The sequence below is a fragment of the Trichomycterus rosablanca genome, chromosome 6, assembly GCF_030014385.1.
Source record: "Trichomycterus rosablanca isolate fTriRos1 chromosome 6, fTriRos1.hap1, whole genome shotgun sequence".
NCBI lineage: Eukaryota > Metazoa > Chordata > Actinopteri > Siluriformes > Trichomycteridae > Trichomycterus > Trichomycterus rosablanca.
This window is the reverse complement of record NC_085993.1, coordinates 16,791,728-16,813,923: the sequence shown is the minus strand read 5'-3', so window position 1 is coordinate 16,813,923 and position 22,196 is coordinate 16,791,728. Positions and strand designations below refer to the sequence as shown.

The 22,196-nt window shown below is 37.0% G+C and overlaps 2 protein-coding genes across 3 annotated transcripts; one reads left to right on the top strand and one right to left on the bottom strand.

The window, feature by feature from the left end:
- The first annotated feature begins 197 nt into the window (after positions 1–197).
- manbal (mannosidase beta like) lies at positions 198–3,733 on the top strand. 2 transcript variants are annotated; one of them, XM_062996672.1, is made up of 3 exons: positions 198–297; positions 591–755; positions 3,388–3,733. In XM_062996672.1, exons 2-3 carry the CDS (start codon positions 606–608, stop codon positions 3,499–3,501), a joined length of 264 nt encoding a protein of 87 aa, XP_062852742.1. In that variant the 5' UTR covers positions 198–297; positions 591–605; the 3' UTR covers positions 3,502–3,733. The 2 variants fall into 2 exon arrangements, with proteins under 2 accessions (XP_062852742.1, XP_062852743.1); XM_062996673.1 differs by lacking the exon at positions 198–297 and adding an exon at positions 328–383.
- A 2,147-nt stretch (positions 3,734–5,880) lies between these two features.
- LOC134316317 (nuclear factor of activated T-cells, cytoplasmic 2) lies at positions 5,881–21,796 on the bottom strand. Its single transcript, XM_062996671.1, has 10 exons — positions 21,670–21,796; positions 17,562–18,462; positions 16,014–16,182; positions 12,957–13,159; positions 12,557–12,729; positions 11,904–12,044; positions 10,632–10,687; positions 10,416–10,548; positions 8,473–9,006; positions 5,881–6,104 (listed from the first exon to the last, which is right to left on the bottom strand). Exons 1-10 carry the CDS (start codon positions 21,794–21,796, stop codon positions 6,055–6,057), a joined length of 2,487 nt encoding a protein of 828 aa, XP_062852741.1. The 3' UTR covers positions 5,881–6,054.
- Between the last annotated feature and the right edge of the window lie 400 nt (positions 21,797–22,196).

The following is a 22,196-nucleotide window of genomic DNA, read 5'->3' as shown; positions in this document are numbered from 1 at the left end:
CAAGTAATGAAGCTGCGGAGTAGTAACGTGCTATATAATAGTCTCAGTTATAATAATTGGCACTTTTCAGATAAATATGTGCTTTTGTTACGCTCTTGACTGACAAATGATAGAAGATCGCAGATCACCAAAATAATCAATATTACGGATTTTACAACGTAGTGCCTCTCCTATACAGCAGGAGGCAGTGTGTCGCTTTACTGTTACACTGCCGTCAACGCTTAGCACAGCTAAAGAGAAACAAAGGACCGATAAGAGGAGCTGAAGTCTTTAAAATTGGGATTATATTATTTAATCGTAAGTAATGAGGTTTTATTCGGAATACTATAGTAAAACATAGTCGCAATGCTGTTTTAACTCACTTGTACTTGCCTGCTAATTAGGTAACACGGCTTTCCAAACCCTTTTCTATCATACTTAGTAGTATGCCAAAACAGTATATCGCAGTATGTAATAGTACTACTGTACTATAATGTGATAGTGTACTGTTTAGTATGCAAGTATGCTAGTATGCTTGTACTACACTAACATGCTGTTTTACATGCCAGTCTAACCACACACGTCTCTCTTGTTTCATGATTTGCTTACAGCCACAGAGTAACAGCATGTCTGGGGATCTGGATCTTTCAACACCAGAGGTTCCTGAACCAACCTTTTTTGAGAGTGTTTTACGCTATGGACTGTTTCTTGGAGCGATTTTCCAGCTCGTCTGTATCTTAGCAATAATCATTCCCACCTCCAAAAACCATGAACAGGTACTGCAAACTGGAAGCATCATCAGTAAGCTAGATGTTGTAGGGTTCATACTGGGGTGGGTTCCCCACTGGGTGGAAAAGGCACGTTTTGTTTGCTATGATCTGTTAATGTAATAATAATAAAGTGGTAAAGCTCTGGGCTTTTAGTTTAAAGGTTGTGGATTTTAAACCTGGCTCTGATAAGCACTCACTATTGGGCCCTTAAGCAGCCTTTAATTCTCTCAGCTTCAGGGACTGACTGTACTTTACACCTGCTTATTTATATATAACAAATAAAGGGACTCTATACGGGCTGCCTGAGATTCAAATAGGGCTAAGTACACTGATCAACCATAACATTAAAACCACCTCCTTGTTTCTACACTCACTGTCCATTTTATCAGCTCCACTTACCATATAGAAGCACTTTGTAGTTCTACAATTACTGACTGTAGTCCATCTGTTTCTCTGCATGCTTTGTTAGCCTGCTTCCATGCTGTTTTTCCAATGGTCAGGACTCTCCCAGGACCACCACAGAGCAGGTATTATTTAGGTGGTGGTGGATGATTAGTGTGTGTTGTACTGTTATGAGTGGATCAGACACAGCAGAGCTGCTGGAGTTTTTAAACACCTCACTGTCCCTGCTGGACTGAGAATAGTCCACCAACCAAATATATCCAGCCATATATCCCCGTGGGCAGCGTCCTGTGACCACTGATGAAGGTCTAGAAGATGACCAACTCAAACAGCAGCAATAGATGAGCGATCGTCTCTGACTTTACATCTACAAGGTGGACCAACTAGGTAGGAGTGTCTAATAGAATGGACAGTGAGTGGACATGTTATTTGTAATTATCAGTAATTGTAGAACTACAAAGTGCTTCTACATGGTAAGTGGACAGTGAGTGTAGAAACAAGGAGGTGGTTTTAATGTTATGGCTGATCAGTGTATATATTTTTTTAAATGTTAAAGGGTTAGAAACTCAGCTCTGCCATCCGGCAGTCTTGGCCCCTACACAAACAACGATTGGCTGTTGTTCTAGTTGGGGTGCCGGATGGGACCTCATAACTGATGCAATTACGACCTCTGCTGGCTGACTGATGGTGCCTGCACAGAGACGAGGGATAATGCGTTGATCAGGGTGTGGCTCTTCGTACACGAAACTGATCTGCATACGAACTCGGCTACTGCACGTGTCGGAAGGGGCGTGTGTCAGGCTATCCTCAACCAGGGTGGAGATCAAACAAAGTTAATACTTGATTCTAGGCAGATATATCTTGTATGATCAGGCCAGTTTATTCAGAAGAGCATTTGTGAAGTTTGGTAGTGATATTGAACAAGAAGGCCTACCTAAATAACATTTTAAGTGATGCTCTGTTTTTCAATATTTTAACTAATCTCACTTTGTGCACAGGTTTGCCACAAAGTTGAAAGCATGTATTTTATGTTTGATTTTTTTTACATTAAAAAAAATAGTTACCAGTGGACATGGCTTAGGGATGCATATTGTCAATTCTTTTTAAATCAATGCATATCCATTAATCACACATGCTTGGTTATCTGAGAAACAGCTCAGCATTCTAAATGTAGATTTTAAACAGTCAGCAGCAAGCAGTTCATTACATGCTCTAACAATACATATAGTAAATAAATAGTAAAGGTGCAGTCGGTATATTAAAATATATAATAACAGTATATAACGAAGTTTAGCTGTGTTACTATGCTGTTGTCAAGAGCTTTAATATAATACAATATAATAGTATAAGCATATTAGTATAAGTTCTACCTTTGTACAGGGACTAGATGCAAAATATCCACATTTTTGTATAGAAACAACTACACACAGATCCATGTGTTCATATATGAACGTGCAGACACCATGCTGACACAAAACAGCTACAGTTTTTGATTTTTATGCTTTATAGTATCACTGTATATGATTTATAAAATATTAATATTAACAAGCCCTGCCAGAGTATTTCTTTCTTGCGCCTAGTGTTTACCTGCCGCAATTCTGACCAGTGGTTCACGTAAACAAAATGCGAAAATGCGAAAATGTTAACTGACAGTATTCATCAAACAATGACGTAATTGTCAGTTATCAGTTCATCATTAACATCCCTAGTATGGCTAAAACACATGAACTTATCTACAAGGGGTGTCCACGTACATTTGACCACATTATGTACTGTATATGCCTGATGTATGGATGTATTTTGATTCATTTAGTTTTTTGGCTGAGGTGTTTATTTGCAGAAGATTTAGTGAATATGAAGGCCACAGCAAATGATTTGCATTTTCATGATTTGCAAATCATTTTCATACTCATCACACCATTCATGACCCCCATGCCTTGTGTATTCATGCATTGTCATCCTGACAGAAACACCTTCTGTTTGGATAGAAATATTTAGTTATACTGATCAGGTTGGTAGTTATATTATTATTTTTTTAATCCGATGTGATCCAAACCATGCCAGCAACCCCCGCCACCCCAGCATCTGCACTGTTTACGTTTCTCATCTTATTTATTTTCGATTTTCTTAGAGTAGATTTTTCATGGTACTGTACGCCTGTATATGTATATATGACAAATAAAGACAATCTATTCTATTTAAAGATAGACTAATGACTTTTAACATTTGGTAACAGGAGGAGACTACAGAGCCGGCTGAGCCAAAAGCTTCTGAAGCTAGCAGAAAGCAGAAGGCACCTGCACAGCCTGTCCGACAGAAACCAAAGAAAGAGAGCAAGAAGAAAAGATAAAGCTGAACATTTAATATAACTGTCTGAATAAATGGGGGGAATGGTTCGATGACGAAGAACATTTGAAATCTCTCATTAACAAACCCTTCCTAACTGACCAACACTAAACTGTCTCCGTTATCCAAAAGTACTATGGTATGCTCTTACTGTGTTACTCATTGATTTATACTCATTTGTGATGGTGAACTATTTTGTATTATATTATATAATAAACTCGCTTTGGGCTTTTTTACATTCTGGTAAATCTCTTCAGTTATCTACTCATCTTTTCCTGTAACCAAACTGATTATTTCTGATCATTTCTTTTTGGTTTGGTATTCATTTACTTGTGTGTTTTACCCCCCACTTTATCCTGTTCAGAGTCACTGTGGGTCTGCTTTCACCGCAATAACGCACATAGACAGGACTTCTATCCATTGTGGCTATTTCGTATTGTTTAGCATATTATCCAGACTTTGACTGGCTATGTTTTTGTTCTCAGAATTTCGTGCCCCCACTGTACACGTCCCAAGTTTATGTAGACAGTGTGAGGGTTTTTACTGTGTGTACATAAAGCCACAAATATTTCTGCATTAACAACAATGTTTACACTGCACTGCCTTACCATGCTGCTTTCACAGGTTTTTTTATAGAAATAAGCCAATATTTTTTATTATTTACCCTAGAAGTAAATGAAGTATTATGACTGTTAAATAACAGATTAATAAGAACAAGACAAATGTACTAATTTAATAATATAGAGAATTTAATTTGTAGTACAATCATAAATACATATTACTAATATAAAAATCTGTCTCAAGAAATCTTTGTGAAAAAATAAAAGCTTACTAGGTTGATGGTGCCTTGCATTTGTGATTTTACAGCTTAGGAAGCTAATACATTAACAAAACAAATATGACAAATTGTGTTTTACATGGAATGAGTCACAAAAACTGCCACCTAAAGAAGCATTCCGGCAAAACTAGCATTTAATGTGTTAGCATATTAAGTAGTATTCTGTAGCACAGTATTGCATCTCTCAGTTTCTGCAGTTTAATAATGAACCCGTTCTTCAGTGCATTATAACATTTATATTCAACAATGTTCATTTTCTACAATACCCAACATAAAGACAACATACAACTTATCAACATGTAGCATTATTGGTACATTACTTCAGTTATTTAGAAGAGTGATTTGTTTGCGGAACCAGTGGCATGCAGAGTTTGTTAAAAAATGTAGACAATGTGAAGATCCATTTTTATATATGTTCTACATTATTAAAAAATCCATTTAGTTGACTTTTATTAATTTTATTGCTTGTTAATACACTGATCAGCCATAATATTAAAACCACCTCCTTGTTTCTACACTCACTGTCCATTTTATCAGCTCCACTTACCATATAGAAGCACTTTGTAGTTCTACAATTACTGACTGTAGTCCATGTTTCTCTGCATACTTTTTTTTAGCCTGCTTTCATGCTGTTCTTCAATGGTCAGGACCACCACAGAGCAGTTATTATTTAGGTGGTGGATCATTCTCAGCACTGCAGCGACACTGACATGGTGGTGGTGTGTTAGTGTGCGTTGTGCTGGTATGAGTGGATCAGACACAGCAGCGCTGCTGGAGTTTTTAAATACTGTGTCCACTCACTGTCCACTCTATTAGACACTCCTACCTAGTTGGTCCACCTTGTAGATGTAAAGTCAGAGACGATCGCTCATCTATTGCTGCCGTTTGAGTTGGTCATCTTCTAGACCTTCATCAGTGGTCACAGGACGCTGCCCATGGGGCGCTGTTGGCTGGATGTTTTTGGTTGGTGGACTGTTCTCAGTCCAGCAGTGACAGTGAGGTGTTTAAAAACTCTATCAGCAAGGCTGTGTCTGATCCACTCATACCAGCACAACACACACTAACACACCACCACCATGTCAGTGTCACTGCAGTGCTGAGAATGACCCACCACCCAAATAATACCTGCTCTGTAGTGGTCCTGTGGGGGTCCTAATCATTGAAGAACAGCATGAAAGGGGGCTAACAAAGCATGCAGAGAAACAGATGGACTACAGTCAGTAATTGTAGAACTACAAAGTGTTTCTATATGGTAAGTGGAGCTGATAAAATGGACAGTGAGTGTAGAAACAAGGAGGTGGTTTTAATGTTATGGCTGATCAGTGTATATTAGCTAGTAAAGCAGCTAGTGATAAAATCCAAACATTTTGAACCAACACAGTTTTAAAATGTCACTTTTTAGATGCCAAAAATGGATTTTCAGGCATTCAAACTAAAAAAATAGTACTGTGGTAAGGTGGCTGTTATAAACCAGATTACATTTTGGCCGGAATGTTCCTTTAAGTGCTTGTGGAAAAGATTTATTAGTGACTTATGTGTGGCCTGTAAGACAATACATGAATCTGCTATTTGTTTTACTCTTTAATGGTTACCAATATGTGTGGTTATGATTACACATAACAATGATTAATTATTGCTCCTGTAAAACAGATATGAAATGATAAACTTGTGCAGATGTGGAGGCTATGAGGCTATAGCTTTCACCTGAAGGAAGACTCATTATTGTTTGCTGGATGGAACAGTCAGATCTTTCCTGATAACTTCATTCACTGTAAGAACAAAAAAGAACAAAGAACAGAGGTGAACAAAGAACAAAAACAGAGGTGCCAATGTATGGAATCACTCACCAGTCACAAGGTAATTTAGGGTGTCTTAAGGTTCAGTGCATAAATAGTGCATATCAACAGGGGGCAGCATAGTGATTTTCATTGCTTGCCAACTGCCTGAGGGTGTGTGGCTGTTTTCTTTTGCTGATCAAAGGTAAGTGGTCTAAAATTGGAAAGTTTCTACCTCTTCAGTCTAGCTAAAAATTGAATCAGGACTTTTAGTAACAGGTGTTTTTGGGCTATAAATAGAAGGCACAGTGCTGCCGTGACACTTTTTGACACCTACAACTGTCACCACAGACTTTGTAGTCTAGATGGAACTGAGAAGTACATACGTAAAATGCTAAATGTAATGTCAATAATTAGCTTGTAAGCAGAAAGCTAGTTATTAGTCATGCTGATAAAATCTTGTAAGTCTCTCATGTTATGCCAGTAAACTAAGATTTGTTTATATTAACTGGCTTAGTTTCTCAGGGTTAAGACATCTGAAACTTATGGCTGCAGATGACATATTTCTTAAGCTACTATAGAATAAAGTAGCTTCATTAAATCGTTTTAGTTGTTTGTTGTTTTGCTTGGTTGTTGGTTATTCATGGACACCGAAATGCTGATGGAGTTTTTAAACACCTCACTGTCACTGCTGGACTGAGAATAGTCCACCAACCAAAAACATATCCAGCCAACAGCGCCCCGTAGGCAGCGTCCTGTGACCACTGATGAAGGTCTAGAAGATGACCAACTCAAACAGCAGCAATAGATGAGCGATCATCTCTGACTTTACATCTACAAGGTAGACCAACTAGGTAGGAGTGTCTAATAGAGTGGACAGTGAGTGGACACGGTATTTAAAAACTCCAGCAGCGCTGCTGTGTCTGATCCACTCATACCAGCACAACACACACTAACACACCTCCACCATGTCAGTGTCACTGCAGTGAGAATGATCCACCACCCAAATAATACCCGCTCTGTAGTGGTCCTGTGGGGGTCATGACCATTGAAAAACAGGGTGAAAGCAGGTTTAAAAAAGTATGTAGAGAAACAGATGGACTACAGTCAGTAATTGTAGAACTACAAAAGTGCTTCTGTATGGTAAGTTGAGCTGATAAAATGGACAGTGAGTGTAGAAACAAGGAGGTGGTTTTAATGTTATGGCTGATCAGTGTATATTAAATAAATGGATCATTAAAATAATTGAAATTAAAAGATTAACACCAAATGTTAACAAACACTGATGCGTAATATTGCCCAATCAACCTGAACAGTGGGATATAGGAAGTAAAATTGCCATTTACTTTTTTTTTTATTAAATATTATTTTTTACAATTATTACTACACTATAAGAACACTTTTAGAAGCCATGATTGTCTAATTTAGGCTTTGTTTTAGCGAAGTGCAATCCACAATCCAGAAACAAAAGCCACCACTAAAAGCACTCGCTGTAACCTGAGTAACCCAGTTTCCACTTATGTTTACCAGTAGCCTAATTGCCCTAAAGTGTCTCAATAACTGTGGCTCATTAGGCCTGCTAGTGAGAAAGATGTCAACAACAGTACTGTAATTTAGAAACAGTGGGTTCTTTTTTAATATATTTTGTTGACTTTTAAGGATGCAATCTTTCAACTTTTGGTCTGTGATAGTGCATCAGTCACTGCTCTTAGACCTATCATTGCTTTACATTCATGCATTTCTGCAGCCTGCAATACCAGCTTTTGTTCATTACTGGGCCCATTGTGCCTATACTATAATGAATAACATCTGTTTTAACTCTCAGAATACCATGCCATAGTAATCAGCCAGTAAAACATTTTGCATTTGAATCATTTCCTGAATGATCAATAGTCCTCTTAGTCCTACTTTAACATTACACCAACTGAGATACTAAAATAGATCGATACTAAAATGGATGTACCAGTGACTATTTAAAGCAGTGTCAGCATACATAAAAAACAAATGGACTCTGGTCCACATAAACCTTGGAGCTCTAGTGGGACACTAACAGAAACGTGTTAACAATACACTCAGCTCTGATGTCTTTCCTTTTTTAGGTGGTCCTCATTAAATCACTTTTCGTCCTGGTCAAAAGCTTAAACTACCCTATTAACACCATTAACCTTGCTGTCAAATGGTAAGAATAACTTCTGAAAGTGAAAGGCCATGTTTAAAAGTCTAATGGTCCCAGACTCCTAGTTTTGGGACTTTCATTTGCTTAAAAAAATAAAAAACGTTAACACCTAAAACTGCCATTAAAGCTACTAGTTCTGATCACTGAACATGATGTTAAAGTGCTATTCAAATCAAACCCACTCACCATCATCCAGATAAGCTTGGTCCAGATTTTCCTTCTTGACTCTCACAGGACTGCTAGTTCTTTGATGCTCCACAGGCTGCTGCTGCTGACTGTAGTTCTGCAATGCAGGGGCTGATATTTGGCTAAAACCTCTCTGATTGGCCACATCCATGCCTGTAAATACAGACCCAGAAGCCTGGTAATTGTGACCAGCTACTATATGCTGGTAGCTGCTGGGCTTTAGATGAGAGGTTAGATTTGGGCCTCTGGGTGCTGGGTGGTCCAGAGGATGCTGGTAGTGGCCCGGACTGCTGCTGAGGGCTTCAACTTGGCTTTGGTAAAGAACTGAGGTCTGCTGAAGCTGATAATCCGAGGCTGGTGGGTACATGGTAGGGCTGCTGGTCCTTTGGGTAACCTGGTATGGCATGGCATAGCAGCTGTTAGGAAGCTGGGTGGTGTAACGACACGACTGAGGAGAGATTCCTAAGACCTGAGACATGCAGTCAAGCTGCCCATATTGGTACTCGTCCACTGGCTCTGCCTTTATAAGCGGAACTGGAAGAGATACAGTAACAAGCGATTTGATATAGTAAAATGTAATAATTTGGAAAGTTAAGGATTAAAAAAATGCTTAAACAAGTCTACAGTAAAGCTGCAGTTGTAACAATTGTATTAGTAAAATGTTGCAAATTAATGAATGTTTGGGTCACATTGTTTTGTGTAATACATTTTCAAGTAAAACCTATAAGAAGCAAATAAGATGTGGCCAATAACAGAACTGAGTTTATTTCTGAAGAGGTGCTTGTTTCCTTTAGCAACCTAACAGATCTAACACAAACAAAGCAGTTTATATAGCAGTGTACTGGAATGCTATTTTATATATTTGCTAGTTATTAAATAAAAAACAACACTGTTTGCAGTCAAAACACTAAATTAACTAGTGTGAGGGTCATGCCAATTAATATTTGTACCAAGTTAGCTAGAGAGCTAGTAACCAATTGTTATAGAAAAGGTTGGCAGGGTAGATAACCAAGGAATAACAATGTACAAATATTTTATACACACAGTATAAGTAAGTTTTTTTCTTTAATAAGGAAAAATGAAAATGCCTTTATGAACCTTCCAAATGACAAATTTCTTACCTAAAGGTTGCAGCAGAAAATCTATTTCTTATTTAAACAATCTTAATAAAACACCCAGCACATGTAAATAAGAAAATACAACTTTATGTAGCTTTGTGCAAATATACAGATGGACAAAATGTAAACAATAATGATAATAAAGTGATAATAAAGGGGTCAGTTAAACCACCACTGCTGAGATCTGGATTCACAATTTAGCAGTGCTATCGGTGGGCCAGGGGTCTACACAGACATGATCGGATTGGCGCCATGCCCAGGGTATGCCTGCCTTAAGCCCAGTATTTAAATGTTTAACTGTATCTGCCGTAATCTTTACCAGGATAAAGCAGTAGATAAAAATGAAATGATGAAGTTTATTTATGATACATTATATCAAAGAGATGAAACACTATTGTTTTAGTAGATATTTTTCAAACTGGTGGTTTAATAATAATATTGGAGACTAACATTTCTAAAATGTAAAATATTCAATAGATGTTTAATTACATTAAGATCTGGTAACTGTAAAGGGCAAAGCATGATTTAAATAATTCTATTTAGTGACAACTTATGACTTGTGTATAGGAATGTTGTTGCCGATCAGGAATAAAATGTTCAATCAGGTGGTTATTCACCTCACCCTTCCCTCAGAGACAAACAGAACCAGACATTGCAGATAAAATGTCCCCACAGCATCTGCATTGCTGTTCTCCACTAGTTCATTCAGATGATTTTTTTGTCTATAGCTATTTCCTTACTGACAAAAGTGTTTGGGCTGTTATTTAGTCGCATTGTTCTTTTTTGAAGGCACTGGGTCATAGATAAAAAAAAAAGTAGAGTTACCTGTTAAAGGCATGTAGGTGAAGTGTTGTGGTTGACTACGCTTCCTCTTCCCGTTTAGCACATAGAAGTTGACTTTGGTTGGATGGTAGATGTTAGGATTTCGATACGGAGGGATTTCTACATACAGCACGCTCTAAGATGGATATAATAATAATTTCGATTAATTGAATATATATTTAATATTATTTTTTGTTAACACACATTTGAAATACTTACAGCTTGACTTTTTTCTCTGTTCACTGTAGCTTCTGCCTCCCATACTTCCAAGCCATCTAAAAACATTAAACAAAGCTTTGTGATTTGGGCATTTAACAGTATATCAAGTTTTCTGAACAGTTAATAATCATTTTTCCATAGTGTTTTTTGTCCTCCTCCAAACTTAACCGCATTTCTTTTTAATAAGAACCTTTCACACCAACAAACACTTTCAATGTCTGATTTTTTTTTGTTCGCCACAACAAACTCAACTCCCACTTCATCCTTTCCATGACTCGGTGCACAAGTAAGCAGTGAGTCCCTTTCATGTGCTGTGTGTAAAACACCCCCTCCTCTTGCACCTCTGTTGGGCTGCCTACACATTCTGAGTAGAGGAAAGAGAAGACTGTGCTTGTAGATTGTATCGCTGCATGGCTTAACCACATCCGCTAGCTCCACACTGCACACCTCAATGGAAAATAGCTCTAACACCTACATTTACCAAGTTAAAACTTCATGGTGTGTTTGTAATGTGCCAGTGGGGTTCTTCACAATCACATTATGTTTGTGTCTAATTAACAGCTCACCTGGTGTCTTTAAATGTAGTACCCATTAGCAGAATTTACTTTTAAATTTCCCTTTTAAATACATAATGACTAAATTCTACTATTAACATTCTCCCAGTCATTTACATTACGGAAAATATGCTGGAAAAGGAGTGTGTAATGGCCGAATAAGAATTGCTCAGTACTGTTTAAAAAAAAAGATTTAGTGCAAGAAAATTCAAAACAATTTTATTAATTTCAGTACAACCCTAGATTTACTTTTTTGAAATTAGTATCATCAATAAAATGAATCAAAAGAAAAGACAGGAGAACTTTTGAATTGTCGAAATGCACGAACCAGATTAATCAAGGGAAATAATGTAGGTAAATGGTAAATGGATTTGTAATTATAAATTTTCTAGTAAATCTTGTCATAGTGACGTGTGTGTGTGTGCATGTGTGTGTGTGCGTGTACATGCTGCTGCTTTGCAGTTTTATCTATTTCCCGTTCTTACTCTGCTGCAAAAAAGCTGCACTGACCAGACCAGACTACCGTATACAATGCAAACCCACACACTAGCTCCAACCTGATAAGCAAATCATGTGAACACAGCTCCTAAAACAAATGACATGCTAATGTTTTCTCTTTATGTCGGTGCCTAAATTGTTGAGAGTAATGCCTTTGGCTGTTGTTCTTGAAGCTTGTGAATGTAATGCGGGATTTTCTACTGTTACCTATAATACACACCTTGGGTTTTCTCTGTAAAGAGCACTTTTGACTCAGACGTAAAGTTCTGCCCAGTTATGATCAATGGCAAACCACCCAGCACAGAACACTTGTCCAAACTCTGCCTCTCCACGGCTGGAAGCTCATGGGCAGATCTCTGAGCTACAACAAAAGAGAAATAACACAATTAAATAACCAGGCTTTCAACAGCCAAATTATTTTGAATGTTCAGTGATATGAGTGCCTATTTTAAATATTACTAAGACTAAAACAGCATTTTTAATAAACCATGATTTTAAAATCATATCCAAACAGTTTGCCATGAATAAAACAACATTAATGATTTGCATATGATTTACATGATAGTCATCTGTAATGTGAACTCCCTCAAACACACACCTGCTCATTTTAAGATCTATACGCATGTATTAGGGTGTTGCATCTTTTTCCATAAAGTGAGTTGAAGGGTTGAATGGAAAGTTTAGGCAAACAATTCAAATAATAAGCTAAGTCATTTCAGTATTATACACAAGTACAAAATATACATAATTAATTAATTATCAACAGCTTACATATATTTACAGACAATTTAAAAATGTATTCTTTTTAGTGGAGATAAAAATCAACTTGATGATCTGCCTTTCTGCTCTTTAAAGTATGGTGTAAATACTTACAACACTCAATAGGATTTGAGGCCACTTGAAGAGAAATCCACTGGCCTCCAGGCTGAGGGATGTGGACACGAAAGACAAGGCGCACTCGTGTATTCTTCCGTCCCACATCTGTCTCTCCTTTTCTGAGCTCAATATCAGCATTCTTTAGCTTTAGGATCCCAGCACAGTCCACTCTAAAAGTGGAATATGTGTTAGACATAAGAATAGCATACACTAAATGGTCCAAAGTATGTGGGCACCTGACTGTGAGTTTGTTGGAAACCAAGGGCATTAATATTTACAGCCTTATTTTCTTTAAGACCATTCTAGGAACAATGCTACTTTCTGAAAAGTACACCCAAATTTATTAAATGTTAGAATTTTTAGAAAGGTAAAATTTTAGACTGGTAAAAATGCTTACACTGCTCTCATGTTGTCTTTGGGTTCCATTGTTAGCTCCAGAACTTTGGATCCGCTTATCAGTTTCTCATGGCAGCTTGTGGTGACAGTTTTGCCAGTAATACGATGAACCTGGTAAAAGGCATGTGGCCTCACGGCTCTCTCATCAGCTGTGCCGATAAAGACCTGCAGAGCCAGTGCTTCTCGCCCAGTGTACCCGTGCAACTGCAACCACAACGATTTGTGTTAACATTACACTTTACAGATAATACTGAAGATTTGGACAAAAAACTGCCAAAAGTCAATCAAGGATTTTTTTACTAAATGGCTTTTTAAGTACAGTGTTGATGCATTTTTATCACTTGTTCATAATTAAATTATTTTCATTGTGCCAATAGTTAAAACTCAAACTCCTGTCAGTCATCTGATGACTTATGACTTATGAAGGAAAGTTGGCATTATTTGTGGAAAATAAAAAGTAACCCTATTAACACACATTACACCTTTACTGTACATACATACAGGAATAGAAAGTACAGTGGTGTTCAAAAAAATAGCAGTGACTTTAAAAAAGTGAATAAAGCACAAAATCATTATAATAACTTTTATTTCCATAAATGCAAACGCACTGAAAATACTACACTTTCAATTCTAAATCAAAACATTAACTAAATGTAGCCAGTTTGTGTCAATCCTTTACAGAAAGTTAAGAAAAATGAATATTAGGCTGTTAAAAAAAATAGCAGTGCCAGCATTTTTCTTTAAAAACTAAAAAAATGTATCTATAACATGAAAAAATGTTTGAGGTTTCACTTTAGTTTAAATTACTGAACTAATATTCAGTGGCATAACAATTGTTTCCGAGATCTGTGTTGCATGGAGTCGACCAACTTCTGGCACCTCTGAACAGGTATTCCAGTCCAGGATGATTAGACGACATTCCACAGTTCTTCTGCAATTTTGGGTTTTGCCTCAAAAAAACGTGTTTCAGATATCAGCCCACAAGTTCTCTATGGGATTGAAGTCAGGGGATTGGGCTGGTCACTCTATTACCTCAATCTTGTTTGTCTGTAACCAAGATGTTTTGGGTCATTGTCATGTTAAAACACCCATTTTAAGGACATTTCTTCTTCGACATAGGCGAACATGATCTCCTCAAGTATTTTGATATATTCAAACTGATCCATGATCCCTCGTATGTGATAAATAGGCGTAACACCATGGTATGAAAAACATCCCCATATCATCATTTTGTACCACCGTGCTTTACTGTCTTCACAGTGTACTGTGGCTTGAATTCAGTGCTCGGGGGTCGTCTGACATACTGTCTACGGCCACTAGACCCAAAAAGAACAATTTTGCTTTCACCAGTCCACAAATGTTGAGCCATTTCTTTTTGGACCAGTCAATGTGTTTGTTGACAAATTTGAACCCATTCAGGACACGTCTTTATCTTAACAATGGGACTTTGTAAGGAGTTCTTGCTGGTAAATCGGCTTCACTTAATCATCTTCTGTACTTACTGGTAACTTCACATGTTCCTTGATCTTTCTGGTGGTGATCATTGGCTGAGCCTTTGCCATTCTGGCTATTCTCTGATCCATTCGAACAGTAGTTCCACGCTTCCTTCTGCGTCTTTCAGGTTTTGGTTGTCACTTTAAGGCATTTTAGCTGAGCAGCCTATAATTTGCTGCACTTCTCTGTATATTTTTTCCCTCTACAATCAACTTTTTAATCAAAGTACGCTGTTCATCAGAACAATGTCTGAAACAACCCATTTTACCCAGTATTTCAAAAGGAAATGTGCTATGACCAACCTGTGCAACATTTGCCCCCTTCCTACCTGAAATAAGGACCAAAACTGACACCCGTTCTTCTGCAGAATGAATGACTTCACCAATTGAACTCCTCACTGCTATTATTTTGAACAACCCCCTTTCAATCAATGCTTCGATTACTCAGAATGAGTGGGATGCATGTCCTAATTGTTGGGTTTGTTTTGTTTTCATTACTCTACTACACTTTCAAGTGAATTTTTTGCTATGTAGAAATATCACTTCTACTAAAAACTGATTTATCAAGTTAATGGTGTTGGACTGCTATTTTTTTGAACACCACTGTATATACAGATATAGAAAGTATATAGACATCTAAAAGATCAGATAAAATGATGTAATCCATTTGATAGAACAAAATCTGTCTTTAAGTATGTTACTTAGGTGGTATGAGGACAGAAACAGAACAGGCCCTTGGAAAGAGCAATCAAAACCACAAGTGAGAGCATTATGGTTAAATAAAAACAAAGAGATACTGTTCATCCTGTGCTCTTTTTGCTGTCTAGTTATCAAATTACATCATCCTATAAATCTACACTCATTTGAAAGCACATTTTCAGTTTCTATTAGTAATCAGCTAGTAAAAAGTAAAAAAATTATTCTTTGTTTAAAGTAGACCATTTTAACATGGTTTGTTTTTAGCAGTTCAGTGCATATAATAAGATTGTTGCAAATGTCATCAAACAATTACTGTAATTTTGTAATGAAAATGAGAATGTAAATGTGTTAAGGTGACATCCATAAACAGAGCCGACCGACAACCTGCCTGGCAGTGATACACGCAATACACGATATAACAGAAGTGGTGGGAATTAGCAGGCACTGCTTACCAAGCATGCCAAAATTCTTGCTGCTTTGCCATCATAACAAAAATTTTAATAAGATAGACTATATGGCTCTTTTCAACAAATATACACTTCACAGTAATTCTCCTAAAAAGCACAGTGTTCATAGTGTACTGTAGGATGAACCTTACTTTATCTTGCTGCCTTTTTTCTACTGATATATTCTATGCTTCCTAAACTGTCTATGACAACTGACTGCAGTTCTACTTTAAAAAAAATAAATAATAAAATACAAGTATTGGGTTAAACATATGGTCCAATCATGAACAAAGTTAATTTAAGCCCCTATTTAGTAGATTTGTGCTACAATTTCAACTATTTTATTTTTCAAAACACACAAAACTACATCCTTACATTTATACCAACATTTACAGTTCTCCACACACCCCATCTCTGTACCTTAACTACTGGATGTCCTCCTGAAGCTGCTTTAACAGCTCCTCTGCTGCCTTCTGTCTCATAGTGGGCTCTGTGATGCTGTCTTGGCTGCACCTCTATAAGCAGCTCATACTGATCTGTGCTACTGGGCAGTGCCCACTCCAGTGCAGGCAAGGACACCAATGACTGGCTAAAGACAAACACAAGGAAATCAATAATGTTATATTGTTAAGACCAGAGGGCTATATCGCCAAGTCTCTCTAACATACTCATCTTTCTTCTTACTAAATTAAGTATTTACAGTTATGCTTCATTTGGGTCATAAATGGATAGGAGTGACCTGAGGCATCAACTGCATATGTGGATTTATATTTAATTGCCATATGCTATTGTAATCATTAATACAGATGAGTCATGCTGTGCTGATTAACGGTAGATTCAAGTTAGTATATTTGCAATTTCTTTTTTTTTTTAATTAAATTTTCCCCACTTTTTTCCACCAATTTTCTCCCCTAATCTAGTCGTGTCCAGTTACCCTGATTGCGTCCTCTATACTGATTCGACCCTTCACCGCTGACTGAGGACGCCTCTCAACTGACATATGCCCCCCTCCGGCACGTACAGTCAGTACAGACTGCATTTTTAACCTGCACGAGTCGAGTTCATACACTGACGGGCACTGTGTACGGAGGGCCACACCCCCATCAGCATTATTCCTCAGCCCTGTGCAGCTGCCATCAGTCAGCCAGCAGGGGCCGCAGCTGCACCAGTTATAAGGACCTATGATCCGGCAGAGCTGAGATTCGATACAATGTATTCAAAACCCCAATTCTGGTGTGCTAGCGTACTTAACCGCTGCGCCACCTGAGCGGCGTATATTTGCTATTTCATGTTCTACATTTAGAAAAACATGTATTTGTGTCATTTATATCTATACCTGATAACTGATAGCCTGTAAAATCCTTAGAATATATCTTATAAACAAATTTCTTATTTTCTTGACAAGTTCCCTTGCTAGAACTTAGGTCACCTGATATGTCCTTCTTATTTTGATTGGTCAAGAGTTTTCTTTACCCAAGAGCCATTTTGTTGTAAAGAGCAAGTTGTTATGGTGATTTTAAATGCTAAAACGTCTTAATTTTGAAACCAGCTTGTAACAAATCCTGCTTTGTAATATATTCCAGTGGTAAAGGAGCATTGGTTTACTATCTTATTAATTGTACTGCAAGTTAGGTGTTACAACCAAATGCCAAATAGTAATGTTCATGATTACTATGTAAATAAATAAAAAAAACTCTTTTATATGCTTATAATCTTGATAATTTGTACACAAGTGCAATAAGTGATGTCTTTGGTGTTCACTTTGAAACAACATAATTTTGAATTAAGCTGTTAAGAATGCTCACATTGATTAAAAAAACTGAACCATCTCATTTAGGTTCATGTTGGATTTTTATTGTTAAATGGATCATTTTCATTAGAACAGAAAATATAAAGGATAATTCTGAAGTATTTCTTAGTTAGTGAAAGGGTAACTCATGTACAATATATTGTAATTATAACATTTACCTGCACATCCCTGTAGGCAGCTGACTGGGCCAGCTTAAAGTTGGCATGACATAAATTGGCTCCATTACTGATTCCCTCTTCACTTCAGAAAAGATTCCCTGCTCTGATTGGCTGTAGACTGCGTATTCTTGATTGGGTCGTCCGATCTTGGTGGGCATGGGCTTGGCCAGGTGCCTACTGTCAACAAAATCATCAAGGTTGGCAGTTGGTCTGCAAGGTTCAGCCTGCTCCTCTCGTGCTGAATGAGGAGAGGGGCTTCGAGAACGTGGAACCAACACACTGGGGTTCTGGTATTGCTCGTAGGTGCGTTTTCCCTGAGGAGAGGTAGAGCGTGAACCTGGACGTGAATTGGAGGCAGATGATGGCCTACAGTTTAAAAAGGTCTCCTCCGTGATGCTGGTACGTGGGGATGTTGTGGGAGAGGTATGAGGTGAGCCAGAGGCATGAATGGCCTGGAGCCGGGGGCATAGCTCAGCCACAGTCATCGTGGCTAAACCTCCAGCTCCTGAGGGAACCGGTGAGGCACAGGGTGAAGGCTGAGGTGAATAGATCTCTGAATGACCGGATGAGTTACTGCTCACTGGACTCAGGTTCTCTCTGTAGGCTTGAGATTGATACAAAGGTACGGCAAGACGCCGATTAATGTCCATTGGTGCAGTTGGAACGTGCTCGCGATGCTGATGGAGTAGCTCAGAGCAGGTAATCTCGATGCGAGGGCGGGACTGGGAGGTGAGCGAACTACCAACAAGGTCTCGCAAATCAGTGTGTTGATGGAAACGAAAATCCTCAGACGGTGCAGGATGATAGGGGAATTGATGGTGGGACACATTACTATAAGGAACTTGAGCTTGTTCAGTGGTGGGTGGATTAGCATCAAAGAGGGACAGAGCATCAAGATCATCTGCAAGGAAAACACCAATGGGAACGTAAAATAAGTTATAGATTAGATATGTTGTAGACAGAAACTATTCTGGATGAATTATTGTGCAGTAAAGAAGGTGATCTTTGGTCATGCTTTTTAGGGCTATACCAAAGCCTGAGTTTTTATTATTTCATTGGATGGTAATGCAAATGATTGTATCTTTACTGCATCTACCAAAATAAACAATAAACTAACCAGCTGTATGTTTCTGTGTCTTATGCTGATTTGTCCTTATACTTCAAATGTAATATTGTATTATTATTTTATTTTTTACAATTTGTCATATTTAGAAGTAAAGGAACACATTCAGGCAGGAGTAAAATAAAGGTAAGACTTTATTAGATGTTATACATTGGGGATTTATTTGTCTGTAAATGATAAATGCAATTTCCTTCAGGATCTGTCTATCTAAAGTTCTATCTATCTATGAGTCTGTTAAGTAAGCATGCTAATGTTAGCTGGCTAGCATGCCTCAGATGGCTTTCAATTCTAATTAGGGTACTGTCATGCTGTAAAATCAAAGTACAGAAAGAAGTCTTAAGAGGTAGTTTCAAAACCTGCAAGCTTGTTAACTCTAAAGAATTCCAAGTCAGCAATCAGGTTGGTGAGGCATGGACATGAATAATAAAAAACAATAAATAACAGCTCTTCCAGGCTTATATACTTAAGCAGCATCTCAAACTGCATACTACATTCCTCAAAAAGATGTCGTCCTAACGGCAGCGTATGTTGCTCTTAACGTACTTTTCTACATTAATGCTGCCATCACAGAAGTATAAATTACTTTTACCAACACTGACACAACCTCATTTAAAAAAAAAAAAAGATCTGGACTTTGTCTAACCACAGTACACATTTCCACTGTGTGATGGTCCATTCCAGATGTCTTCGAGCACAGAGAACTTGACACTGTTTCTGGACATGGTTAACATAGAGCTTCTTTTATGTACAGTCAAGTTTTAAGTGGCATTTGTGAATATAAAGTATTATAGTGTTTGACAAAGTAATCCCTTGCCCATGTGGTAACATCAACTATTGATTAATGATGATGCAGTCCTGTCTAAGCTATCGAAGATCATGGATGTTCAGTTTAGGCTCTGAAATTCCTTCAGATTCCATTATTCGTTTAATTATAAGCACTGTAGAAAAAGTAATATGCAAATCACTTTTAAACTTTCTTTGAGGACCATTGTTTTTCAATAATTTCCTCATTCATTTGTTGATAAAATATAGATCCTCTGCCCATCTTTGCTCCTCAAAGCCTTTTGTGGATACTGCTTTTGTAGCAAATCATAATTACAATTACCTGTCGACATCCCCTGTTTGAAATGATTATTATGTATTTTTTTTTAACCTTATTACAAGCCCTATCTTTTATTAGGCCTATTACTATTGCTTCTGTCCCAACTTTTTTTGGAATGTGTAGCGGGCCTAAAATACAGGAATGGACTGTATATTAAAAAATGAGATACAGTTGACCAGACAAAACATGAAATATCTTCTTCTGATTCAGGGTTATATACAAATAGTTATGGCTTATAAGTATATCCAATAATTAAACACATGCGTTTCACCAATTCATCACCCTTTTGCGTTTACCAAATAGCATCAACTATTTAAAATGCTAATGAATGGCATTGTTCTTTTTTAATTCACAAAGGAACAATGTGTTTAATGAGTGTGTGTGTAGCTACTCCACTATTACAATTTATCCTAACAAAAATGTTTATGTACATTTTGGGGACTTTTGATGATACTGAAATTGTCTTAAATTTGCACTGTAGTTTCACTTTATAATTTATATATTACTGCTGTTAATTACGTATAATCTATAACAACCCTTTGATGCAAACCAAAACATCTCCATTTGCACCCCCAGGTCCCGTTGTTGTTGTTGTTGTACAGATACTTGTTTGTTTGTTTGTATAATGTGAATCTCTGTAGTGTGTACTATTACTTTTGACTTTTTGATGAACGTAACTTGCTACTGGCCTTAATTTCCTTCGGGATTAATAAAGTATCTATCTATCTATCTATCTATCTATCTATCTATCTATCTATCTATCTATCTAATCTAATCTAATGTAATCTAATCTAATCTACTGTGCATAAAATGTACTATGCCTAAATCTTCATCTGACATTTACAAATACAAATTTACAAATACATTTACAAATGCACCATGCGCCATTAAACCAATGTTTACATACCTCAATAAATACTAATTTAACATAAAAAGTGTTTACATGTATATAGTACCATACTGTACATTTTTATTCTTATTACTTATTATATATTACAGTTTTTATACTGTAAGTGAATGTTGTATGTATACAAGAGGTTGTTGTTGTCTGATGTGAGCTGCTGTAACAAAGAAAGTTCGTGCAAAGGATCAATAAAGAATCTATCTGTCTGTCCGTCCGTCCGTCCATCCATCCATCCATCCATCCATCCATCCATCCACCTACCTACCTACCTACCTACCTACCTACCTACCTACCTACCTACCTACCTACCTATCTATCTATCTATCTATCTGTGCATAAAAAGTACTATGCCTAAATCTTCATCTGACATTTACAAATACAAAGGTAGAGTTTAAACTTTCTCCTAACAATATGATTCATTTACAAAAAATGATATGATTAATTTACTACTTACTGATTTATATTTCAATATACATCTTTAAGTTACATAATAAACCAATAATAAGACATTTGATTTGTTTAGAAAAAGTTATTTGTTCCCCACTGAAAGTTTCTGTTTTTTGCTTGGGTTAAATTAAAAAATAATTAATAATTTATTCATTCATTTTTATTGTGTCAACAATCCCCATAACATTTCCAACCAACCCCTTGACGATAGTTCACAACATGATATTAGTTTGTAATAAATTCAGACAGAATTGAATGTGACATGTTTGACAAAGATTATTAAGATTTAATTATTATTAAGATAATTAAGTTTAATTTAGGTTTTTTAATTAATTACTGTACGACTGTGATACAAAGCAAACTCATCCTGCTATTCTCCTCACAGTACACATTACTGGTAGTGAAACGATGACACAAATACAGTGAACAACACAACATGCAACTTTAATCAGGTCACTGATGCCTCTGTCATTTTTATATCCTGAATTTGAACAAATCTCGTTGGTAATTACTAAAATATGAATGTACTGACCTTGCTCGTCCTGTAAATTGTAATTTTCATGTTGACTGAAGGGAAAAAATGGAAATGAAAAATCCAGTTCTTCTTGTCCGCTCGCAGCAGCGAAACCGACGTCACTGTTCTCACCGTTACTATTCATTGAGGAAAAGTTGTCCACGCTGTTAAATAATGAATTCAATTAAAGATTTCAGACGATAACTAATAAAAAAAGAAAGCAGAAAATGATATTTTACAGTGTATGTTCTTATTGTTTGTAGTTATAAAAGCGTTTGCTAGTTCAGACAGTAGTAACGAACGCTGAGAGGAGAGCGGCACGCGCTGATGTGATGATGGAGAGCGCGCGCACAGAGCGAGAGCGGATCAAAGAGCTGCTGCACTTCCTGTTTTAAAAGAAACTTCGCCAGCAATCTGTGGTAAACTTCGTCACAACAATACTGGACTGAAAACGGTACAACGATTAAATTAGAAAAAACTGCTGCTAGTTAATATTATAATAATATAATATTATATATTCACATACAGTTTTAATCGAAAATATA